Genomic DNA, 27,998 nt, shown 5'->3' on the forward strand with positions numbered 1-27,998 from the left:
TACTAATTTAGTTTCATGTTGAGTATCATATTTTTAGAGCTTACGGTTTACTCGCAAATCGGTATACAGACACGTGCGCTATAATTCTTTTTTTTTATTCTAAGTATCGATTAAATTAAAATTTAAATACTTTCTTTAACTGCAATATTGTTTAAATAATACTATTACTAACGCATTTAATGAATAATTTTCAAATCAGTGAAAATTAAAAAGTAAAAATTGGGAGGAAAAATAAATTTAATGAAAAGAAATGTAGTTTCTACGAAATTAAAACAAATGTAGTTTCTTTCGAAGTTTTCATAAAGGAGTGAAGTAGAATTTTATGTAAAGGAGAATTTTAAATTGAAATTATATAGAGAACTTTTAAAATACCGTAATCAAATTATCTATTGTATTATACTAGGAATCATACACTGTATATGTAATTACCACTAATTTTAGTAATTATATGCAAATTTTCACAACCAAATGCTTATTAATATGAATATACTAAAATAAATTCTTTCATAGTATGATAATGGTATTTATCAATAAATATTTTTAATACAAATTGTATTTTTACATACATAATCATAAAATTATAAGCTAATTTAAAAGCATAAAATAAATAATTCGTAAATTTTTATTAGCAAACTAAGGAATTACATTTTCAAATCTATGAGTTTTTTTTTTTAAATTATTAAATGGAAAATAAATTTAAAGCTTCTTTTATAAAATAAATGGACCAAAAATTACGTCAAATTTTACTAGTTTCATTTTTTATTTAGTTTTAAAATAGATAGATAATTAAAAGAAATATTTTATAACTTGCAAGTTTCCAAATATAAATGTTATGTATAATATTTTTCTTTGAATTTTGGTTTGATTGCATTTTTCTGATTTCGGGAATAATTTAGAGATAAATTTAGGGGGGGGGGGGAAACTAGCTCTCCATTTTTTTTTTTTTTTTTTTTTTTTTTTTTTGTGAAATAAATCAGTATTTTTAACAGAGAAATTATTTTGTAAGATAACAAAAATTTACATTGGCTTTAACCAATTTGCAATAAAAATTTAACCAGCGGAAATTTTTTTTAACAAAACAATAATTTTTTTATGAATATTTACCAAGTAATTTTTAGTTTATTGCTTAGTTTATCTTTAATTTTCAATTTTAATCTTTAATTTTTAACATTTTAATTTTTAGTTTTTTTTATTTGATCGTATCTTTAAAGGGAATATTTAGTAAGCTGAAAAAAATATAAGTACACAATCATCTAAATATAAATGCACACTTTAAGTTAGGAAAATAAGGGTAACATAAATAAAATTCAAATTAAATTATTATAATGAGTTTAATTGATTTTAAAATTCTGTACTATAAGAAGAAGATTTTTAAAGACAATATGTGTGAAAAAGCTTTCATTATTTTTATTACTACATTAAATTTTATTTGTTTTAAATTTGAACTATTCAATTATTAAGGAATTTCATTCGTTTTCTTTTTTTTTTTCTCTTTTAGTTTCTTCCAGTTATCTCCCGTTTTTTTCCCACTTTGTGCAGTATCCTGGAAGAAATAGGTTTCTACCTATTACGAAATGCCAACCCTGGGAGGACATGAAAATAAAACCACCGTCATTAGTGAAATATCAGTTGATGCACTTTAAATTAACTTAATTTTTGACTATGCGAATTTAAATATCAACTCACTTAAAATTCTACTTATTATGAAAGTGTACAAACTGGGCGCCGAATATGGCCAGTTACTAATAAATCAATCTAAAGCTATCGATAAGGAAATAAACAAGCATTCAAAGTTTTTATTTTGAGATAAAACGCCTCAGTTGACAACCAGTACTCAATTTTTCTTTGTCACGCAAAGCCTTTTTGAGAGAAAATTGTCAATTCATCTTCCTGTCAGTTTCATTTTTCGAACATAGCACACAACAACTGTTCTTCGATGGTTGGAGAAAGCACTGCGCTGAGGAATCGTTTGCATGTTGCCCCAGTTGTCACGAAGCTTCTTTCGGGTTGTCATAAATGTCTTCTTTGCTTCTAGGCAAAGGAATTGGAAAGCAACTATGAAACCACGTGAGTTTTATATTTTGAAAAATAGTTTTCTATTAAAGTAGTGGCACTCACCAGTATCCTATTATATAATTTTCTCTGATTCATTTTGTGTAACCTCTTCGTTAGACAAAATTAGAAAGCGTATTTATTTTCTAATGATTATTTTTACTAAATGTTAGTGTGGATAATTCATGGCATCCCAGAAAAAGATAAAAGATCGCTAGTAAGAGCCCCTAATTTTTTTTTCTTTCGAGAAGAAAAGTATTCTTGCTGACAGTCATTTTTTTAAACAAGATTTAAAAACAATCTAAAGTTAATGTATGCATCCTTACTGTTAATAAGTAGTGATAGTTATGGATCGTTTTTTTAAAATTTCTTTCTGAAAACTAAAAATGAATTGTTTTTACTACTAGTTTCTAATTTCTACCGTTTAGGTAACTGCACTGGTAATATTGGTAAATACTAATGTTTAATTTTTATTAAATATTCATTTTTAGTAAGTAATTTTACAAAATACATATGTTTAGAGGATAATTCATGACTATGTCATCCCCATAAAAGATAAAAAATTGTTAGTAAGAGCACCTCATTTTTATTTTTTTTCTGTATATATATATATAATTTATAACATTTCATTAATAAATGTACATAAATATACTGCTTATAAGTAATGATAAAAATGGATAGTTAATTTTTCTGAAAACTAAAAATGAATTGTTTTTACTACCAGTTTTTCATTTCTTCCGTATAGTTAATTGTATTGGTAATATTGATAAATATTTATGTTTAAGGTGTAATTTCATTAAATATTTATTTTCAGTAAATAATTTAACTAAATATTTATGTTTGATAAAGTTATTTACTAGCTATAACCCCGGTATCAGAATTTACAGAGCCAATTTACAGCATAACCTTTATAAATTCAAATTTGACTGTGACCTTAACATAGTCAGAAAGAAACTATTATTGTAAAAAGTAGGCTTAAATTAACATGTGTACAGCAAAATTAGAATATAAAATTGGATAAAAGTAGTACATGTAAATTAGAAGATCAAAATTAATAAAAATTTTATAAACGTTTTTTATTTTAATTAAAATTTATACATTTTTAAATGAATGGAATAATTTCATTTTTAAAAATGGAATAAGTTCGTATACCGTCTATAAACAAGTAATTTGAGTTTTTGGACATTAGAATTCATTTATTAAAAGTTCTTCTTGTCTATGAGATTTTCGTATTTTTTAAAATAGTCAATTAAAGAACATTATTTGAAATTTTCAGAAGTCATCACTTTTTATTTTTTCTTATATATCTGCAGATTGGGAAACAAATTCTGTTAAGGACCTAAAAGAAAGTTATTGATTTTAAAAAATGATTTTTTTTGTTTCTCCTGTGAATAATATTTTAGGCTTGTTTTTATAAGTCTGAGAAGAAAAGTAATCTGCAAATGCTGAAATCCTTGTTTATTTCATTTAAAAAGTCGTTGAACACCCCCACGCAATTTTTGGGTTTACGACTACTGATGCTCAACGCCGTAGCCATGTAATTTTGAACTCAATCCAGACGGCAAGGGAACTCTTGGATCAAGTATTTGGAGAAATTTGCCTTTGTGGGGGACTTTTGATGGAACGAACCCATCATTTGCGTTACCCGTATTGCAATTATGAGAGAATTCTCTACTTGTTTTACTTACTGGAATTTCTAGAAATTTTGAATTAAGGAACTCTGAGATTTGCGAATTCTTTTGTTACAGCGATTAAACAAATTTACAAAATGTGAAATAGTAATATATGGTTCAATTTTGCACCATATTAACGCTGCTTCAAATTTGATCGCGTTTTGGTCCAACATTTCCTATGGAAAACCGTAAGCAAGGGAAGTAACGAAAACTATGAATTTATACATTCTACGAGAAATATATTCAGTAGGGATAGCCTGGTTGTCAGGGCGCTGGACTCACGTACGTGAGAATGGAAATTCGAATCCAGCCGGTCGAAGGCTCCCATGTAGTAAATGGTGACTAGAGAATTTTAAATCTGTCTGGTCACAAAAACCTCCATGCTCCCATAACAAATCATACCTCTGGGGGTATTGAATTGGAGATGGATCATTCTCTGGTTCGGGTCAAAATTACGATCTGTGGATGAATGAATCGATGTATGAATGGGTCCATCCTATAACCGGATGTGATGTATGTGTGTGACAGTAGTCGAATTATTGGGCATAGATGGCGCCACTGAAAAATAAGAACAATCGCACCCCCTCTGCCTTAATGACTGACGACGACAACAACATAAGTAATATATTAAAAGAAGCTGTGAAATTTTGGACACATCTTACTGAAAAATAATTATTTCTCTAGAAGTGCCTTAGTATCTTTTATTTAATTTAACAACGAATTTTTTTTAATGAAAATTTAAAAATAATATGAAACGAAGGTTAAATTACAGTATCGCTTTCTTAAAAATTCTGTTCTTTTAAAGTTTATTTTAAAACGATATAAAGAGTATTAAAACACTTTTGGTTTATTAAGCATGTATTGTAGCAATTTATTTTAAGTTGTTCAATATTTGAACTACATTTGAACGACATATTTATGGAAAGCGTAACTGAAATATTTTCAGATACTTTAAAATGGTAAAACTATACCCATAACAGAGATGTCGAATAAAAACAAATGTTTTCGTTCTACGATACTGATGGATTAACACTGGCATTGTATAACGGGAATTTTTGTTTCTTGGAGAAATAAAAATCTACTTAAACTTTTTAAGACCGTAGGAAAATTTTATCAGTGGTATTAAAACTATTTCATTTTCAATTTCCTTTCGGAAAAAAAAAACGTATTCCTTATTATTACTAAAAAAAATTATCGAAGAGATACTTATTCAGCATTACAAAACTCAACGAAAAAAGAAAAAAATTAAATTGAAGTTGTAGCTTCAGGGGCATTTTAGCGCAACTTCGGTAAAGATTTGCCAAGAATTCCTTTAAATTTTAACCTGTAACCATACTTGCCAACTCTTCCGATTTTCCCGAAATATTTTATTTTTATATTTAATGTGGTGACAAAATTTATAAAATCACATTTTATTCTTCAATAAATAAATACGGTTTAAATTGATTTTGTCTACATTTCAATAATTTAAACGTATGTATAATAGGTTGCTAACTCTGTGATAGTGTTTTTAATTGTTTAAAGTTTTACAAACACCAACATCAAATCCCAATTTCATTGGTTTTACACTAGTACTAGGAAAACACTTTTTTTTGAATTGCGTAAAATTTAGCAAGTATGCTATAACAACCGAATTATGATATCTTTTTTTTTTTTTTTTTGAAATACTATTGCAAAAGAACCGAGTGGCTCAGGGGTTAAAGCGCTCGCCTCCTAATGAAGTGAAACGGGATCGAATCCCGGCAATGGTGTCTCACCGGCTACTGAGCTGACGTTATATATCCTCAGTGGGGTAAAATATCATCAAGGGTCCTCTTGCCGTCAGTCTAACAGAGGGAGGTTTTCGTGGCTTTCCTCTCCATGTAGCGCTGCAGGTTAGTTCCATCCAAAAGTCCTCCACCAAGGCAAATTTCTCCCACTACTTGATCCAGGTGTTCCCTTGTCTTCTGGATTCGGTTGAACATCGGTAGTTGTAAACTGAAAATTCGATCGGTGTTCAACGATGGTTATAAAATAAAATTAAATTAAATACTTATTTTTTTAAGTCTACAATTTTTTGTTAAGAAAAACAAATCTAGAATTATTTTTTATTCCTTATAATTTTATACATAACTTTTAAAATAATATTTTGTGAAATAAGTACAAAAATTTAATTTCAAATACTTAAATTACTCTTATAGATCATTTTTAAATTTTTCCATCGATCTTATCTTATAATGTCTCATAGAAGTTCATATTATAACGTTAAATAATAACGTCTTTTTTAGAAGCAGACAAAAATGACAATTTTCCTGTTCTTTCTCTGAAAAATCATTTAGCCAAATAACATTTTTCAGTATCTTTAAAACAGATAAAATATAGTTCATCCGTTTAAAAAAGAAGACATTTCCCATTAATGTTACAGTTTGACATATTGTAAAGTGCTTTTTACGATGATATTGCATAATCTGTAATCAGTACTTTTGGTCATTATTTTTTTATACCTTCATTTAAATATATCTAGAATAGAGATTTCGAACATTTTCCTTTTTTAACTACAACCTAGATTAGAGATTAGAGAGTTTATTTTATGAGGGAAAAGAATAGGGAGTCATCCGGACTATTGTTGCCAAAACGAACCATTTTGTAGCAAAGTAAAATGTATCTTTTTGAAAAAAAGAAGTGCGAGTTTTATGCTTAGACAAATTTTACTTTTTCTAGTGTTGGCTGCAACTCGAGTCTTAAAATTCCTCAGCAACGCAATCGGGATTCTTGCTTGCAACTTGAGAAAGAGTGGTGTTATAATTTATAAAAATGTGTATAATTTTGAAAATATTCTTTTGCTATCAGGACAAATAAACATTTCAATTAGAAAATTTGTAAAACAAAAAAAAAGGCGTAGTTTAGAGAGGAAATAACGCCTAATGCATTTCGTACAGAGGAATATACAGGGAAAGAAGTCTGGCTTCCACTGACATAATGTAAACCAGTCTTAGGTGCGATCCCTCTGTATAAAGGAAAAAACAACATTTAGGGACATAACAACAAAGGTTGCACCCTCCTCTCCTCCTAACCGATACTGGGGTTGGGGAAGAGTTGGAGTGAAGAAGAAAAGTTTTCTATCGTTGGTTTGCTCTGCATTTTAACACGATTGATAAACAATATTGCACTATTAATTAAGAAATTTCTTTGAGAATACATTCATATCATCCGTGTTTATTAAATCTGATAGCACATTTTGACAAAAAAGAAAAATTGAAATGGCTGGAAGCAGCGTACCCAACCATGCATGAACACGGCCACTTTACTTCTTTTGCGCATGCGCTGGATCTTAATTCAAATGAAGCTCTGCTAAATGTGAGTATGTTGCTCACCCTGTAAATTGTTTTTCCCTCTTTATTTACGTGTGCGAAGAGCTGGATTTCTTATTCGGTTTGGCGACATTTTTCTCGACTTCCGCGAAAATTTTGGCGACTTGGCGATACTTGGTGACTATATTGGCTACAAAATGATTGTTCTAAAAAATTTGAATTTCTAATCCATTGGACTCATATTTTCGGAGTTATGCGAGAATCGTTTAGAATCATGTCGAAAGTTCCAGGGTTCTATATCAATAGGAGTGTGCCTCGTAGAGTAGAATTGTAGAGCATTAGTCTGTTTGTGAGTGCAATATCTGATTTGATCTGAGAGTGCCTCCGGTGAGTTCATTGACCCGTCTGAGATTGCGAAGCACGAGTTTTGTGTGCACCACTGATATTTGTGCTGAAATTAAGAGCTGGAAATTGCTATATTTTCAGTAAGATTCTAGTAATAAACTCGCGGAGTCTTAAAAACTGTTTTATTCACCTCCAATCCACACGAACCCTAGTATGCTCGGTCCAATACATAATATTTGAATTCAATGCAAATATACCATGTGTTCCGCAAGCAGTACCCTTAATGTATATTTCTTTGAAAATCCTTGTAAAAATGAAAGTATGCTGTACATAACAGAGATCACAAATTAATAAAAAAAAGGAGCAGGATTGCTATCGAAATCTGTCGAATCACTAATGAAGAAGGCTAGATGAAAAATGTCCAAGACAGTTGGATTATCTGATGAAACTTGGTATTTCGAATCGACTTTTATCTCCTCTCTTTTTTTCTTTGGTGTATATAAACCACACAAACATCGATAACATTAAAACATATACCTTTGGTAACATGTTGTAGGTGAAGCTCTTATATCAATAAAACATGTTACTTATAACAATAAACATATTTTATTGTTATAAGCTTCATCTACCTCAATAACGCTTCGAAAAATTTTGATAACGCTTTTGTTTTATCTTTCTTAAGTATATTACTCCTGATCTGGTTGAGTTCTCTTTTGACAAGGATTCCACCAACCCTGTAAAGTTTTAGATTTTAATAATTTCTTTTAACATATTATCAGTGCTTCAGATAACTTTTTTCTTATTTGTCCAGTCAAATAATCTTTTATAAATAAGGGATTGTGTTTATTATAGTAAGTTTTCATGAGTATTCCAGTGGACACATTTATATATTCTGCAAAATTAAAGAAAGGAACGGGGCAGTACAGTGAAAATAACATTCTTATCTCAAAAGTGATATTTTTACATCAAACTGTTTCGTTAATATCTGTCGATAGTTATTTTATCTTATAACCGACGTTGAATAGCCGACCCAATTTTGTATTTACGACTACTGATGTTCAACTCCGCAGCCTTGTAATTTTGAATCCAATCCAGAAGTCAAGGGAAGTCCCTGAGCCACCACGGTTCTCGATAGTTATTTTGTAATATAGCAACACTTAACATCGAAACATCTTGGTATATGCATGAAAATCGTGAAAACCAAAAACGTTATCCCCTGTACAATTAAAAAATGTGGCTTTTCATTAAATTGCTTTAAGCTCCACTGTAATAAAGAATTTAAAACTGCGCAGTTGAAACAATAAAACCAGATGAAACAGTAGAGCCTAGTTAAGAAATGCTTCCAAATGTTTCGTTATTTAAAATTGTTTGAAAATAATGTTGTTTTGCATTAGCCAGTAAGAACGTCACGCGTCGCGTAAAGTAAGCTTACTCCCACCGCCTATAAAACGAAACAACATAATTCTCGGTAAAGAATTATTGCAAAAACTGCAGCAATATTTTAGGAACTTTTCATCATAAAAACCATCTGAAGTATACCATAAGATAAGTTTTTATAGCCCACTATTATATAGGTCTGCCTTCTGGGATTCGAGATAGCGTGTCATAGTTGAGTTGCCAGTAGTAATTTCTTCAGGTGTAAGAGAATTCTGGAGGAAATCTCTGGGATTTAATAAAGATATCTAAGCTGACGTCACTCTATTCACTTACCCGTCCACTGGAAACCCATGAATGATCAATTAGCTACAGAAGTAACCAAGAGGAATACGTTTCTATTGCCATAAGAATGCGAATCGTGCAATAGGATAACGCGAACGGAAATCGATTGAATGATAGTGGATTACTGATCTAGTTCAACCACTGGCTTGAACATCTTTATTGTTAAACGTCGCACAGCAAAACTTCTGCAGCGTGATTTTATGTGGGACGTAACATGGTCGTGGAGCAACAAGAACACTGAGCATCCCACACCTCTTGTTTTCTACTGTTGCGCAGTGATGGGCAGACATCTGTGATTTTCCAGGATCAATTTCCAGACTTCAAACCTCTAGTACACCGGATAACAGAAAATTATTGTTTCATGTGACAAGTGTTACACAGCAGCTCTAATGACACGAAGTAGATTTATGATAACGATACGAAGCAGTGGAACATTGATATATCTTTTGCTATGATTTTTTTCTAAGTAATTATTTTTTGGTTCTTTTTATGGCCACGGGAAACTTTCTTTCCGGATGACTCTATTTTTTCAATTCTTTAAGGCTAATAAGAGACCCAGTTTATTCATTTATTCTTTTATATATTTAAAATTTTGTTAACCCGTAGACAGGTAATTAAAGGTTTACTGTGGCCTCAGGTCATTCAACCCATTCGCCGATTGTTAAACACCCCAGTATGCCGCAACACAAAAGCACCATGCAATGGTGGACTCATCGACACAAGGTCTCGTTTCACGCATCTGTATGAGCACCACAAATTAAGTCGATGGGAAGAGACGGCCTGTGTGTAAGCAAAAGCTCCTATGCCGATGCCACAGGTTGGTAGTTCCCGATCAGCAATTTGACAGACAGTAGCGACATCTTCATCACCCTGCGACCCACGACATTTAATGGCATAAAAACGCTTACCACGGCATAGAAAAACACTGACAACAACAGGGATTTCATATTATATTAAAATTAATTTTAATTTTTTTTTGTCTCGTATAATGTTTTAAAATATCAATTTCTCAAATGTGTTTCAGAAATAATTTTTTTCATAAAATGAAAATAAATAATATAAATAAAATAAATCATATGAAAATACAGTTATATACAGAAAGGTACGTTAATAGTTTCAAAAATGCACAGAACTTCTAAAAAAAAAAAAAATAATAATAATAATTTTCGCCTTTTGAAAATTTTTCGCATTTATTTTTATTGTTCAATGTAACATAGAAAAATAAGCTTAAGTCATGAATCAATAGCATTTTCCAAACAGATTTAATGCCTGTTTCGTGAAATGATACCTATCGTACTAAAAAATCAATATTGATGACCACGAGAGTAATGAACTACAACTCGTTCCCGATAGCTATTGCGCCACTTAGTCTACAAAATCAATAGGTGTATTCGGATTTAATTCGTGATAGTCAACTATTATTATTAACTGAACCAGGAGCTTCTATCTCTATAGCGAGAATTTTGAGTCTCTATGAGGATAATAATACAGTTGCTCTTTTGCAAATGTTCCTAATGATCTACCAGGCTAAACTTTTTGCGCTTTCAATTTCAGACTTAAAAGATAATTGCTTTTCTCTTCCTTTTTCAAATAGATATTTAGAAATTCTTTAAAAAATAAATGAGATTATCATGGTATAAGTGGCTTGAACATGATTAAAAAGTTGAATGGTGAAATAAAAAACATAATTAACATTAATTAATTTTATAACATATTAATAGGCGTCCAAAACTTGACTAAAAATTTGAATTTCAGGCGATTTATGCAATAAAATGTTGCCAACTGAAAAACTCCTACACTCCTACATGTAACTATTGAAACGATAAGAAGACACACAATTTTTAATTAAAAAAATGCTGTATGAATTTCAGGACGAGTCGGACAAACGATTTCGTTAAAAGTCTTTGTACGAAATGAGTATTTTCGTTCAAAAAGTATAAATAACCTGTTTTAGACTATTTTAACAAGCATGTGAAGGGAAAGAAGCACCTTTTTTTCTCTCAATATTTTTGACCCCCTATTTTCCTCACAAAGTGATGCACTAAATCGCTTCATTTTGTCATATGTCACCTCATGTGACATCAACATTTAAGCAACATTTATGTGACATCAACAATAACTTACTTAACAATAATAATTTGCTTAATCATATCGCAAATTTTACTTTTAAATTCTGTATTTTTAATGACATTTGTATGCATTACAATTATAATGATTTTTTGTATATTTTGATAAGAGAAAATATAAATAGATGACACAGAATTATTTAACCTGCTCTTATTGGACGTTTTTCTTTAGTTTAAACAAAATGTGTGATGTTACATTTCTTGGTACCCTCTTATTTATCACAAGATGTCACAGTTTGACGAACTTCTCCTCACCAAGCGTGACAAGGCTGTCCGTAATCTTAATTTTTAGATTAAAAATAAAAAATATTTGTTCTTAATGCATTTTATGACACCTTGTGTATTCTAATTTTTATTTTAGGATTTCTCAACTTTCGCGATGAATATGTGACTTGAAAGTTTTTTCAAAAAATTGAGGATGGAAGATGAGAAATCAACCTCGCAAGTTGTCACAGAAAATGAAGGAACCACTATTGAGATAAAATCTGAAGCATCAGATAATGTCCAAGAAGCTATTGATGACGAAGATCAAATAGGCACTTCATCGAGGGAAGAATCACCAAAACAACCAAATAATAATATAAGTCTAATTTATGAAGTTTCAGAAAACACAAATACTAGAACAGATGAGGAACACGAATCAGAAACTGATCTTCCTACTTATGAAAGAGTATGTTCTGTTCAGTTGGAAGAACCTCCAACTGAGGAAGAAAACCGAGAAGTTATTGTTGTACCTCAAAATATTAACTCTCAACTTTCAACAATAAATCCCAAGTAAGTAGCAACTTATTATATACTAGTAACATATTTAAATGAAATTTTGCTATAATTGTAAATTTTTTTTTTCGGAAATCGAAAAACTTTTGTGCAAATTAGATAAGACAAAAATAAAATCATATTTAAGAATCCTCCTTTTTTTTCTACTTCCAGTGGAGCAAAGCGATAGTAAATAAAAATTTTTTGCCGAAAAAAAAAAGCGAGCTACAAAAAAAAAAGAACTAATAGCGTGCAAAGTACAAACAAATGACACTGAGCAATAAAAGAACACAAGAAGTCGAGAAGATTAAATCAAAGTTTCCTAGCATTTTCCAAGCATTTGCACTTTTTTTCAGAGCTGGGTAGAGTAACAGGTGATTAGCAGTCATCACCCGGTTGCTGGAGCCCAGAAGGCAAGCAGGGCTGTTGATGATTATAAATCTGTAAAGGTGAGCATGCAGGCAATCGAGCTGGATCGTTATTCGAAAAACAACGATGGGTACTCCGGGAGATTAAGGTAGGTAGAAACTGCGTATCCTCGGTTTCTATGTAGGCTGGTCAAAGTGGTCACCCACTCGCTTACTGACCGCATCGATGTTCAACTGCGAACCCAGTCTTTACGATCAGTCAGTCCGCTGCGGGACGGGAGATTAAGGGTGGTTTCTCTCCAGTGCTTTCCCCCTTACCTTTCTTTTAACTTTGATAGATATAAATCTTTTATAGCCCAATGGATCCTTGAAGCGATAGATCTATAGTTAACTTCCTCAAAAGAGGTTTGTTGGACGGTACAACTTTTGTTTTGCTAATTTAACTGTATCTCGCTTCCACGCAGTGAGATGGAATTCTCTGCATGGCAATAGTTTAAAGATTTTCTTGAAGAAACCTTCACAATGTTACTGAGACAGAAAGATTTGCAGCAGTTAGAGATAGCCGAGATCGCTGCAAGAGAATCAAGGAAATCGACTGCCTGATCAAAGAGAGAAGCATTTAAATGTTGAATTATTGCCTCAACTTCTTTATCAAATGTAGATTTTGTAGTTCCCATAGGAAGATGCTGGGGAAAATGCTTTAAATGGACTCCACACATTACCAATGGTATCTAGTTTTAAGTCACCTGTGTATATATGCACCCTATTCTCAGGAAAGAAGAGGGGCGTTATTATCTAAATTCCGCGCCAAGCAAAACTTCAGTGTTTAAGAATCATCATTCGTAATCGGTCGAATAGTACTTGAGAAATCGAATTTTAAATACATGATTCTTATAAACATAATTTCTCAGGAATGAGTCGACCGATTTTGTTCACATTTTGTATTTTGCCATTAAAAATGACATTCTTTAAAATGGTGTAAAAATTTGTATATTTTACGACGCAAAATTTTTCAGTTATTAAGTAAATAATAAGAAAGTAATAAATAATTATAAAAAAATATTTTTTTGCCTTAAATTATATTTGGATAAATGAATTTTATAATTGTATGTAAAAATCTTTCAATTCACTTACAAATTGCTCGAGGTATGACGAAATACGCTTAACATTGAAGGGTCCGACCTTTCGACCCACTTCTTGACCTAAAACTATTGAGACTACCCCCCTTCCTATTTACTGTGGGCAAGGAATCAGTCGAAAAAAGGCAGACAGAAAGTACGTTTTCCTGATTTCGTAACTTAAAATATCATCTGCACTAATTAACCTATTTAAGGTCACCGTCTGAAACCATTATGAGTGAGTGCCAGTACGTGGAAATCCGATCATTATATTAAAAGTTATTCAAGGTAATTCGTTTCTTCACCTCTTTGGTCAATTTGGGAAGAGCATGGGCAAATATCAGATTTCGTAAGGAATGATAAATTAGTTTTTACTTATTTACTTTTGATTAGTATACTTTTTAATTATTACTTTTTTTAATATGAAATTGAAAGTCTTTTCGATTGATTTTTTTGCTCTTAATTATTATTATTAATTTTTTTTTTTTTAATTTTATTTTGATACGATTGCAATTGTGACACTGCGACCTCTTGATACGACAATACAATACGCTAATTGAAACAACGATTTATTTATAAAAAGAAGAGTGGAAGAATATCGGGTATTTTTAGTCTTGGTAATATTTTTATTGCTCTCATATCTTAAATTCTGTTATTTCGATGCAATTGCAAATAAAATTCATCGTCGCAACAAAAATTTTGTGTGCAGTTAACACGCGGATCATGTGAAAATACATGTCTGAAATTTCTTCAATCATATTAAAGTTTATATAAAAACGAAACTTGCCTTATATACTTTAGATCTTAATCTATAGCAGACAGATGATATTTTATGGAAAAGTTGCCCGCCTGCAATGTGTTTATAATTTTTTTTTCCATTATGTAGATGTTTATGTAGATGTTATGTTATATTTTAATAATTGAGATAATTTTTTACTTATTAAGAATATTTTACAAATTAAATGGAATTTGATATTTAATTAATTATAAGATTCCTCCATTTCTTTTCATTTCTTCGATTTTTCTTTATATCGCAGTTCTAATTTGCAAAATAAAATTATTCATCAGTTAAAAAAATCAGCATTAATATAACTTCTTAAAATAATTTTATTATCATTTATTTCATGAACATTTACCAAACATTTATTATTACCAAAAGTGTTGTTACAGAACATTAGATATAATTCCGTTCCCAATCAGTATTGAGAAGGGAAATGTTTTCTCATAAGACTGTCTCAACAAAATTTACGTTAAAAAATTTCAGATCCATACTTAATTATATTTCCTCAAATTATTTATCTACTTTAGATCAAATCTTTATTTAATGTAAGACTTTTTCGAAATTTAATAACACAGAAACGGCCTATTTCGTTCAAATTTTGTATTTTGCATTTAAAATTACATCCTTTAAAATGATGTAAAAATTTGTGTGCCTAACAATTCAACTTTTTTTGATTACTATTATTAAATAAAATAATGAAAAAAAAATTTTTAAATATTATTTTTTGCATGGAATTATCCTTAGATAAACGAATTTCATAAATTGTATTGGAAAAAGTTTCGATTCATTTAAAAAGTTTTCGAGACCTGGCAAAATATTCTAAAAGTAAAATTTAGGGATCTACACTTTCGACCGCTCTTCTGATCAAGTCTTATTTTCCAGATGACGACATTTGAGATTTACACATTTTGAGTGTCAAAAATCTAAATCCGTCGGGGAAAAAAAAGAGAAAAAAAATTATACATAGGTTCTTCTTTTTACTTCTGCAATTTAAAATATTGTCTGTCTGTATATATTTGAGGTAACCCCCTCGAACCATTAAGAATGAGTTCTAGTATGAAAATCCGATTAAAAGGTATTCAGGGTTTTTCCTTTATTCTTTTACGCAATGTGCAAATTTCGCCCTAAAAACACTCATTTATTTAATTTCGAATGTTTCTATAAGCAATCGAAACATTTAATTTTCGAATGCTGCTCTTTAAATGAAGGCAAACATTTAATTTTATTTCGTTTTTTTCCAAAGGTCTTTAAAACTAGGAAATGTTTACATTTTCCATCATAATTGAACTTCTTGAAAGCGTTTGTTTGTATTCACTATATTTTCGAAATCTATTAAAATAATTTCCCTAATATGAAAGCTTAAATGTATCATACACCTAATCACTTTGCAACGCGGTGCTTATTTAAATATGATTATTTTTGTTTTCCCTCATAACGTATCTTATATGTAATCTGTGTTTTGTCACAGATCGATTCTGCAACTATAAACAGTATGCGATTCAGATTATAATTGGTTGTTTCTAGCATTTTATGAAATCCATGCAGACCCTTTATACCTACCAATCTAAGTTACATTATATTTATTAAAACCAGAGCTTTTTATAAGTTGCATTGTCACGAATTCGTTCGATCGAGGTTCGTAATTGGTTAGTTATTTATGTTGTCAAAAGGTTTTTCGAGTAAATGAATGGTTTCTTTTTCGGTGATGTTCTTACGTTAAGTGCATGAAATAAATCGATATTCTTTATAGGTTTACAGCGAGTTTTACATATCACGCAATTGTGTGCATATTGAATTATTGATTCAAGTTTCACCAAAATGACGTAGATTGTGCCTCAACAAAAGAACATATTCATTGATTACCAAGCTTAAATAAATATAAGTTTGAGGTATAATTCAGAAAGGGAGCATTTTTAGAATGAATGAGTTCCCATTATGTAAAGATATATAGTTGAGTAAGGATTGATTAAACTGACCTGTGTTTATTCCAAAAGCAATTAAAAAAGCCTGAATCGATAATTAGTAGATATTCACCTAACAGGTGCAATGATTTATAAAGCAAGTTTAAAATGGGATACCTATAAGTGTGGGTATCTCGATCCTGATTGGTTGTTGAAACGTGGCATTTGCTTTCGTTAGCAACTGTTCCTTCCGTTCTATTGTACATTCATACCGCCAAGTGTGGCAAGTGTCAATTCTCTTAAGTGACACATTGTATATTCTTTCACAAATATTTCAATTTTTTCCTTACATATTTCTTACTTAACACAAAGATAGGCATGAAGCCGTATAGAACATAAACAAACTAATTATGCGTCGAAGTTGCCAGGATTGACCGTGTAAACAGAAGCACAAATGGCGCTAGGACTTAAAATTCGCTGTAAGACTTCAGGGTTTTTACTTCCGATTAATTTTTATGCCTAAGAGTGAAAAAGCGAGCAATCCAACATTATTATACTTGTAGTGTTTACAATACAGCGCATTCCTTCAATTTAAATTTCAACGAAACAAATGAATTCGAAAGACTCCGCAAGCATCCAATGATGCAACCCAAAAAGTGACAAACTGTACTATTTTACACAAATATAGCCAAATATAGGATAACACTCAAAACATGCCAAACCTTGCACTTTGATATTAGTTTTAGGTTCACAACCACGTAAAATATGTAAATCACAGAAAACTCTTATTAATGTTAAAATTAAGCATACATTTGAACACAAATCACAATAATACAAGAATATTAAGCCAGAAATTTTCTAAATTCTAGTTATTGTTTACATTCAACCAACCATCCATACCAAACAAATATATATATCACGATTACAATAAAATACATAAACAAATAATAAATCTAAGTTAAGTAAAAGATATAGACGAGAAAGAATTATATCTCAACAAATTTGATAACTTCAAGTTAATTAATATTCTAACTTATGTTGAATACTTAGCTCAGCTTTATTACACCATTTTACCTATAAAGTATTAGCTGGTGCTGACGTCATAGATCACACGTGTGGGTATCCGTGATTTTCTTATTTAAGTGCAAGCACCCAGTTATGAAATTTAGCATACGTAAACTAACAGCACGTGTAATAAATTGTTTCCTTACAGCAGCTATTATTGCATCGTTTATAATTTTTAATTTCCTTGAAAAAATAAAAATTGAAAGTTTAGAGAAGTTTTTTTTATATATTTATTGTTTGTTATTATTATTATTTTGTCTGAAGGTACTAGTACCAAACGAATTTCACTCTGATAACAGACATCAGCGATATTTTGGATTGGGTACTAGTACTTCTAGTACAGGTGTGCGTAAAATAACGGATCACCGTGAATAACTTTTGACCTAATTTTTGGATCTTCAAGAAACTGGAATCATGTTCTCTGGCTGGAGGGGGGGGGGGAGTAGAAGTCACCTCAAATATGCAAACTTATTAGAGCAGATGGCATTTTAAGATAAGAATTCAGACACAAAACATATTTTCTCTGAATGAACAACCTTTTTTGTCGACGGATTTGGGTTTCTAACCCTCGAAATATGGAAGGTTGAATATTTCCTGGAAGATTGAATTTTAATTCAATTTCTTCTTTAAAATTCAATGTCTCCGGAATTTCGTTCAAATTTTGTATTTTAACTTAATTACATTCCTTAAAATGATATAAAAATTTGTATACCTCACAATTCTAAAAGTTTTCAACTATATTTTTTTTAAATAAAGTAATAAAAAACCATAAATAATTATTAAAAAATTTTTTGTCCATAAGACTATCTTGGGATCATCATATTCCATAATTGAACGCGAAAATGTTTCAATTCTTGATGTATGGCGAAATACGCAAAAAGTTATATTAACATTTAGATGGCTCTTCTGACCAAATTATTGGGACCCTATTTCCCAGACTATATTTTGAGGGTTATAAATCCAAATATGTCGGGAAAAAAGGTATGTTTTTTTCAGAGAAAGTACGCTATTACGTCTACTTTCGTAACTTAAAATATCGTCTATTCTAATCAATTACCATATTTGAGGCTACCCAATCGAACCATTAAGTCCTATCCGATAACACAAGCCTGCGAAATTGAACTTTTTGAAAAATACAAAAGAGGTTATCGTTGATTTATATGTTATTTGATGTGCTGATTTCGAAAATGACCTTCATTTTTCCCAATCACATCAGGATTTTTTAAAAAATCGATATTAATGTTTTTACTAAAATCCTATTTGGAAAGGAATTCTCTCAAACAATTTTGCATGTACTATCCGGTAACTGTTCTCTTCATTCATTTTGATCTATGTGAAATTTAATCTTGTGAAAGAAAATTAATTTTTGAGCTATCAGCTAATTTTTTATAGGTTAAAATGAATAAAAAATACTGTTACCAGACCGCAGAAGTCACCTCTGCAATAAAACAATAAGTTCCTTGTGTTCAAACTTTTTACATCAGTTTCTAGAAGAAAATCACCAACCTACCATTTTAATTTGTTTTTATTGAGATAACTTACGTAAAATTGACGATTAACCAAGAATAACAAATATTGTGTATGTGTATATGAAAGTTTGAAACAAAAAACAAAACAAACAAAGCAAGCAAAAAACAAAAGAGAAAATTTTCTATTTAAGTATGTACTCGTTTTCCTCTGAAACTTATTTTTGATGATCTTCTTTTATGCTTAATCTCAGGTTCATCCCGAGCTATCATCCAAAAGTAGTCAGCGAACTTGTTCTTGTCCCATCTTCCTTGATATTTACGCTCCATATCTCTGATATCTTGATGGAACCTTTCCCCTTGTTCTTCGCTGACTGCTCCTAAATTTTCAGGGGAAAGTCCACGTGAGTGAAGGAAATGCATTTTTACACTCATGGAGCAACCCAACGTTTTAAATTTGTCCAGCATTTTCATTACAATTTCCTTATAATCAGGATCCTTGTAATAACCCAGAAATTTATTGACGACATCTTTGAAAGCAACTTAAGCTTCTTTTTCCGTTTCTGTCATGTTAGTCTCAAATTCTTTATCCTTCATGAGTTTGCAGATATCAACGAATATCCTTGGATCAACAAATATTCCTTCTTTCAACTTAGCTTGGGATAAACCAGGAAACTTTTTGCACAGGTATTAGAAACAATTACCATCTTTTGGAACAACCTTGACAAACACCTAACACTTGCTTCATTACACCTAATTTTATATGTAGCGGAGGTAACAGTACTTTTTTCGGATCAACTAAGCTGTTTCGGATAACGTTCTTGGTGCCTGGGTCAAAGTTTTGTCTTTTCGGCCATTCTTTTTTGACCCAATGCTGAGTCTTGTCACGGCTGTCCCACTCACAAATGAAACATGAGTACTTTATAAACCTCCCTTGTTGACCAAGAAGCATGGAGATAATTTTCAAATCACCGCAAATGGTTCAACTGTGGTTGATATATTTTATTTTGTTCGGGACGAGAGTCAGGTTTTCGTAGCATTCTTTTAAATATACTGAGTGTCCAACTGGTACTGATGCATACTGTCTCCTATGATAAAGAAGAACAGCTTTGAGGCTTCCTTCAGATGAATCTATAAACAGCCTCCACTTATCTTTATTGTAGATGACATTAAATTTGCTCATCCAGGAACATCAGAACAATAGACCAAGTTCTCCGCTTCGTCAAAGTACTTATTAAATTCCTTACACGTACTTAATAAATTCCAATTCCTGTACCAATAAAATGATGTTCCTTTGGCCAATAAGTTTTTTTCTTTCAGTCTAGAGCCTAACAATTCAGCTGTCTCTTTCGAAAGGCCAAGATCTCTAGTCAGATCATTAAGCTCAACCTGAGAGGAGGGCTGAGGTAAACCCGCTAGAGATGGTTTATATTCGATATCGGAGCCTTGAACTTCTGGATGTTCCGAGTCTGAAGACTCTGAAGAGATTATTGGTAATTCAGCTGGAGGAAAAGGCGCATCAGGTCCATGAGGAACGGGGCGTATGGCCGATGGAATGCTATCAGGATAAGATATTAGTCCTTGATTTTTCCGGTTATACCCACGAACATGGCAGGAACAAAAATAACAATCATCAAAGTGGTTTTGTGGCTCCCTCCACGTCATAGGAATTCCAAATCGTAAAGCAGTCTTCTTTCCTTGATGCCATAAGAGTAGATCATTGAGACACTGCACACAAACTTTATGAGGTGCCCAAGATTTGTCCTGATCTCCGAGTTTCATGTCAAAATATGCGAGATAAAGTTGTCTTACATAGTCTATAATGCTCCTCAAGCGATTTTTAGCCGCACTATATTCGCTGCATGTATAACAAAAGTCCTCTGGGAAATTTTTAAAATGTTTTGAACTCAAAGCCATGTTTCATGAAACGCACAGAAAAAAGCAAACTTTAAAATGACTCCCTATCACGCTTGCTAGGGTTTCTGAGAGGTCAGCGGACCTAGATAAGGATTCTCGCGGCGCTATTGGTAGAGAGAGATTGTTACAGAGAGAGGGACGGTGACAGGAAGTAGTGATAGAGGGGTACTTTTGTAGATTTGGTCAAAGTAGAGTGCTGGTCAGTCAAGAAGGAAAGAAATTCAAAAACGAAAACTTTTTTATGGTAAATGTTCATAAAAATTCCAGTAAAATTGAATTTTTCTAAAAAACGTGACGTGATGGACATTTTTCATTATTATTTTCCATTTCAGCACCAAAAAATACATTAAGTTCTGCTGTCAGACCTCTTGTATTTTTTTCATCGCAGGCCTGTGTAATTAGATTAAAAGTTGTTCCAGGTTGTTGTTGTAGGCTATTAAGGCAAGGGGGTGCGATAGTTCTTGTTTTCCAGTGGCGCCATCTATGGCCAAGAATTCGAGTTTTGCCACACCCATTTATAGGGCGGACCCATTTATACATGCATTTATTCTTCACAGATCGTAATTAGTTGTTCCAAGTTGCACAGTAATTTTTTTTTTTTTTTGACGCGAAAAAATTTTGAACTAGTAATTTGGTCGAACATTTAATAATGGTTGGACAAAAGTTTTCTAAATTGTTTTGAAAAATGAAAGTAGCTAACTCATCAAACTTTTAACTACGTCTTCTGTCTAGTTTCTGAAGTGAATCATTTATTTCAATAACTCATGCGACAAGTTTTAATGTCACTATTCTTCTTTTGCCACATTCTTTCCATTAGCAATGCAGCATTGAGATTTGTATCTTTACAATATTAACACGAATGTGATTTAAAATTTATAGAGATTTGGATATTGCTTTTCGTTTGAGTCTCGTAAAACGATGAAAACAGTATAGTTACTAAATAGTTTTATTTGAGAGAATACGAATGAATTTATTTCTGTTTGAAAAGAGCTTTACAATTTATTTTTAAATGTTTCCTTTTTAAATTTTAATTTACCTTTATGAAAAAGAATGAAAACATAAAAACTAGCCAATGAATTTTTTAAGAAATAAATTGGTAATAACGACCTCTAAAATTATCATGAAATATTTCTTACCTCCATTATTTGAGATAGATAATAAAATATTTATTTCTTTAAAAAAAGAAACAATGGTCTTATAGTTTTTAACTCCTTGACACAGATTTTTCTATAAACATATTTTTCATATTTCTTCGATTATTTTGTATTAATTTAGGTTAAAATAAGTGAAAAATGTTATATTTATCATTTTAATTGTTTATGAAATGCAGCATGAAACGCCGATGTCTTTTACTGCATTGAAGGTAGAATCTTTCAAACACGGCTCACTTCCAAACAAAAAATTTTCAGATTTACAGTTATTCAAATCTAAGAGAAGCAGTAATCCATCGTTGAAATTTCTTTAATTTACAAAATCAATGATTGATAAATTTTTGAATAGGAATGAAAAAAAAATAATGTTTTGGATTTTATATTTTAGTACAAATATAATTCCAGTATTCTAAGAGTAATTATTAGACTGATTTTTATAATTAGAAATACCAAAATATATTTTTACTTGTAATTAGAGAGCAAGAAAAAAAAATTCATAAAAGTATATTTATGTCAGTGTCTCATTTGCGCCCAAGGGTTAAGTACTGTTTCTTAAGTAATTTTGATTTTCTTCGTAATTGATTTAGAAATACTTTAGTAGATAGAAATATTTGCATATTCTTAATTATAAACAGACAAATGTTTAAAAAGATTTTTCTTTTTTTTTTCTTTTGCAGTGCAACTGTTTCGAATTCTTTTCAATACAAAAAGCTCAAAACAGAGTTGCCAGACAGCCATTACAGTTTGAACAAACAACAAGAAGATATTACACGAATCGAATTCTTTCGGGAATTTTTCATTACATGCTTTTTTCTCGTTGGTGTGTTTGCATATGCTATTTTCGGAGCTTATCTTTTTTCGAAATTAGAACAGGAGCGAGATGTTGAATACAACGATCAAATCGACAAGTGGAAAAATGACACGGCTATACTTCTGGCCACTGAACTGCGCCAAGTGATTCCCCACGAAGAAATATGGGCTCGCAAAGTGTTTCAGCATCTAGAAATATTTGAGAGAGATCTTTTGAAGGCTTCTGCTGTTGGGTATAAGAGACGGGAGGACAGAAATGGCTGCCAGAGATGGAGTCTTGAAAATTCTTTCGCTTTCTCTATGTCCTTAATAACCACAACAGGTAGTTAGAACACATGTCGAATATAGTATTTTTTTAGAATAATTAGCTGTATTATTCAATATTTTAAATAGCTGACTGTAATCATGTAAAATGAGTTTTTGTTTTCATTAAAGGAATATCTTTAATTATATAACTAATTATATAACCGACGTTGAACCGACGACCCAATTCTGCGTTTGAGAACTATCAATGTTCAATTCCGCAGCAGTGTAATTTTGAAACCATTCCAGAAGACAAGGGAACTTATGGATCAAGAATTGGGACAAAGTAGCCTACTCGAATGACTTTCTGGAGGAACTAACCCGTATTTGCCGTTACAATGAGAGGGAAACCTCGAAAACTACATACGGTTAGCTCGATGGCAAGGGGACTTTAACCCATGATCCATCTACGATCGAGGATATTTTTAAATCAGCACTGTGCTCGGTGTGATCCAGGAGCAGAATTCGTATTAACCCGACACCTCTGGGATTCGAATTTGGGCTACCTCATTGGGGAGGTGAACGCTCCATTCTCTGAGCCACGACGACCGGTGATTAAACATAGCGATTATAAACTTAGAGCGAAGGTAGAAGACATTATAAGGATTGAAAATTGCAGCACAAACCATGGCCCGGAAATGTTACAGCTTCCTTGTTGTGGACTAACCATTCGTGAGCATTTGAATCGGTACTTTTATTTATCCCAATTGCTTTAATTTTATGTTAACTATTCATTATTATCGCAAATTGCATTCGAATTGACCCATGCCTAGCTGTTTTATCGTAATTTACTGGTTTGGCAACCAAATAGTCGGTGTTTGCAATTTAGTCACCAAATCATTAAATCGATAAAAAAAAAACTATTTCCTGACACATTCAATTAATTATTAAAAAATATATAAATTTAGCAAAAATTCAGATAATTACAACGAATAAAAGTGCCGCTTTTAATGGCAAATTCATAATAGAGTTGAGCCTCTTGTGGCGTACATTGACTTTTCCAGCAATTGGTTGCTGTTCAATTCTCGGACAGTATATTGTGCTCCACCTACCTAAGAGTTTTTAATCACTCTACTGAATCAGCATTTATATAGGTTTAAGCTAAGAAGAATAAAATCTGAATTATGCTATTGGGATAAGTAAAATCCTAATAATAAGGTTCACTGACAAACGTATCAAATAAAAGAGAAAAATATCTGCAACAGTTGGGCACACATTTTTTATTTATATTTAAATCTAAAGTTAAACATCAACGGTTGGAAACAAATATGAGCTGTTCGTCTTCGCAGTATGATTCAAAGCTAGCTGTGTATTATTGTTGTTTAAAGAGTTAATTCTCTACTGTTTAAATATTAATTTGCGTGTTTAAAGATATTAATATATAAAGCTGTGTACTCTTTTGTTTACCAAGTCGAAGAATGCGGAAATTGAAGACATAGAGGGTAACGATGGCCTAAATAAACAAGATAAGCTTTCAACTTGTTTTAATTGATTTTATTGCGTGACAATATACACAACGGCTGTAGAACATATCAAACATTTAAATACGCTTAAAACTCTTTTTTTTTTTGTTGAAAAAACATATAAAAATTTAAGGTATAACTAGGGCAAAAACATGATTTTGGACAAATTTTTTGAAATTGTGTTTATCATGAATTAAGAATTCCTGTAATCTTAGCTTTCTAAAAATACTTAACCTTTGTTTGTATTCCAATTATTTATTAAGTTATAGCTGTTTTTGTTCAAGAGGTGATAACAGTGGATGAGTTTAAGACTTTAAAAGCGTTTATCTCAAAATCAGATTTTTTTCACATTTTGCGCCACCTTAAACACGATGTCTCCTCACAATATGAGGAAATTGTTTTTAAAATAATTGTCTAAATTTTTTCTTGAGTGTTTATGATAATAGCAGACAGATTTTGAACGACAAACTAAGAGAAAAAAGTAGAATTTCATTTTTCATGCAGGTTTTTTTCGCAAAGGCAAGTGCGGATATTTTTAAAAATTTGCTTTCTCAACTACACTGATCCTTAACACAGTAGTATATGCACTTGCTTTTAAGATAATAGTTTAAAACATAATGGATAGCCCTTTAAATAAAACAATTAAGCGAATTTTTGTTTCGGGGTATAGAAATGTTTTGACAGTGTTTAGCGTATATGCAAAAAAATGCCTCATTTTCCCCCAAAAATGTCCATTTAAGGAAAAGAAAATAATAATTTGTTTTGCTAGTCTTATGAGTTTTTACACATAATAAAACTAATAGACTAGTTTTTCAAAATTTTATATTAATATTTGAAAAAAAAGAGTTGTCGAAATTAGTCGCATACCTTAATCTCAAAAAAAAAAAATTTAATATGAAATGGAATAAAACAAAATAATATCGGGAAAATAAGTATAGTTTTTGCGTTTTATAAGCGGTAAGTAGAAACTGTTCAGGTCTGTACTTAATCCGGAAAAGTGAAGGGGAAAAAAAAACTGATAGTAAAACGATTATAGCTTGTTTTAATGTGTCAATTATACGTAACTGACACGCACCACTCTTCAGTCCTGGGTACTGAAATCAGTCTTGAGAAAATAAATCAATCGAGTAAATTTCATGAGTTAATATCTCTTTTACATTTGTTTTTTAAATTAAAATATCCTTTTTTCCTTAAAAATTTAGTAAATATTTTCTGTCAAAAATATTTTCTGCTACTTTAATAATACATTCAAATAAATAATGAAATAGTTATTTTTCATAATTATTGCGAAATGATTGAGTAATGATATCATGCCGAAATGAAAAAATGGGATGGATGCTTCTATTAAACAAGTATTCAAAATCATAAAAGTTGTGCGATTAATGAGGGTCCATAAACAATGCTTAGATGGCCTTAATGAGTCAAAAAATAAGTTCAGAGCTTATTCACCAATAAATGTCTGAAGGTTAAGGCAGCGAAATAAATTTAGTATATGTTTGAAAATATGCTTCATTCCTTGCTGCTGAGCCATTGTTAGTATTCCTTTTAGTATTCCTTTCAGCAAGCCATCGTAAAATTTTGTTAAAATAAGGAAGATGTAGAATAATTTGTGTTTTATATCTTCGTATATTTCTCAATTCTTGATAGCGACTCCAAATAGCGTTTGCGACCTTATGTTACTGTGTTTTTTTTTTTTAAATTCTTTTTGTATGTCTTCATGAACTATTAATATTATTGAAAATATGTATCAGTAGTAGTATTTTTATATGCCTGATTATACTAACGATGTTATTAGACAATTAATATAACGTTAAAGCACTGACAATTAATGTGTAGGTGGAGCGTGGTTCACGCTAATCTTCTGTCGCAGATGGGACGACACCGGTGTCCCTTTACATATTTTTTTCTGACGCTCTATTTAAAAGCAAAAGTATATTTTGATATTTTTTAATTATCAAAAACAATCTTATAGTTACTAAAAACATCGGTTAGAGTAAACAGCGTTAAAGAGCACAAAAATATTATTAAAAGCATGCTTTTCATAATATTTTTGTGCTCTTTAACGTTGTTTACCTTAGTTTGTATTTTAGCACAAAAGTCGCCCACTCGTGTATTTATCGGTTAGAGTATCGGAGTTACATTTGTTCTAGAATATGTAATCCAAAAAAAAAAGTAGTTTGAAACATTTTGCCCACTCATATTAAAAATATGCAAATTTGAAAAATTGTTTGGAAGTGAACCGCGTTAGGAAGATTTTACCTTTAGCACAAAAAAATTCACCTTCCTGCTGCATTTAATAACCATACATTTTTAAAATAATAAGTATAATATTTTTTTACCTATTTTGACGTAAATCAATACAAAAGGATGAAGAAAGTATGAGAAATATGTTTAATAAAAATTCTGCGTCAAAGGGTTAAACCTGTTGTGACTGAAAGTCCTCTGGTTGGTGCAGAGAAGTTAGGAGAGAGGGATACCAACTCAGGTACTATCCATCTCGTTTGACTGGGCTCGAAACTACGTGGCTATCTTACCACAGTCATTAAAAGATAACGCTTTGGGTAACAGGGCTTGGTGTTTAACCATGAATGTATTGCCTTTGCACTGAGTGAATATCAAAAAATCTATAATTTAGACAATATAAGGATTCGATTAAAACAAAACAATTATATGGAATTTTAACTCTTTGCAACATTATGGTATCGCTTAAATTAAAACTGTGTTCTATTAATTAATATTTTTAGGATTTGGAGCTATGACGCCGAGATCTGATTGGGGACGTACTGCAGCAGTATGCTATAGCCTGATGGGTGTACCTATCATGATGACTTGCCTATACAAATGTGGATTGTATTTAGCCATATGTTGGATGTATCTTTTTCACCTATCCTGTCCAATAGACGATTCTTCATTGTTACAGCCAAAAAGAAACTCTTACAATAACTACGTTTCTACAAAAAAGACACTTAAAACTAAATCACCCAATGCAGTTGCACCGATCATGAAATCGGCAAACGGCCATGCAAATCATGCCGAAAACAGTGCCAGAAAGTTTGCAGTGAAATTACCATGCGAGACCCAAGAGAATCAGAAAGTCGCATTGTTGATGGTTGAAAACATCATCCGGCAAAATCCAGAATACTTCCCTCATCTTGACGTTTTTTCTTTCACTAAGCAGTTAAGAAACTGTGTTTCAAAGTTAAATACCACCGATCCAAATAATATCCGAAGTAATGGTTGTTGTTACAAGCCATTTAAAGCTGCAAAAACTATTAAGAACTCGGTGAAAGGCTTATCCCGATTGGAACGTGGAATCGCCATTGTATTCGCTCTTCTTTTATTTGTTCTGTACATCATTTGTGGATCTGTAGTTCATTTCACCCTGGGTGTACCTGCAGAAGACAGTTTGTATTTAAATTATCTAATGTTTTCGACACTTGGTTCTGGATGCCACGAACTAGATGATGACATCACTCAAATAATAACAGCTTGGAAATGGATGTGGCCATGCTACCTATTTTTCGGATATTGTATATTAGCCATGATTTTTCATCTTTTTCACATAATCACATCAACTGATTGGTACTTTTGGGACAAAAAATATACAAGTCGTATTGCTTCATAAAAAAAAAACATTGAGCGTATGTGAATATTGATATTTCTTAATAAATATTTGAATTCTTGATGTTTGTTT

The 27,998-nt window shown here is 31.3% G+C and overlaps 1 protein-coding gene across 3 annotated transcripts; it reads left to right on the top strand.

Annotated features, from left to right (window-relative positions):
• The first annotated feature begins 1,384 nt into the window (after positions 1-1,384).
• Positions 1,385-27,987, top strand: LOC107441184 (uncharacterized). 3 transcript variants are annotated; one of them, XM_087158443.1, is made up of 4 exons: positions 1,385-2,067; positions 11,567-11,979; positions 22,406-22,860; positions 27,049-27,987. In XM_087158443.1, exons 2-4 carry the CDS (start codon positions 11,624-11,626, stop codon positions 27,927-27,929), a joined length of 1,692 nt encoding a protein of 563 aa, XP_087014569.1. In that variant the 5' UTR covers positions 1,385-2,067; positions 11,567-11,623; the 3' UTR covers positions 27,930-27,987. The 3 variants fall into 3 exon arrangements, with proteins under 3 accessions (XP_087014569.1, XP_087014570.1, XP_087014572.1); XM_087158444.1 differs by lacking the exon at positions 1,385-2,067 and adding an exon at positions 2,096-2,269; XM_087158446.1 differs by lacking the exon at positions 1,385-2,067 and adding an exon at positions 6,267-7,402.
• Positions 27,988-27,998: the final 11 nt, after the last annotated feature.

This window comes from Parasteatoda tepidariorum, chromosome 1, assembly GCF_982258835.1.
Source record: "Parasteatoda tepidariorum strain Cologne lab strain chromosome 1, Ptep-v5.0, whole genome shotgun sequence".
Classification (NCBI taxonomy): domain Eukaryota; kingdom Metazoa; phylum Arthropoda; class Arachnida; order Araneae; family Theridiidae; genus Parasteatoda; species Parasteatoda tepidariorum.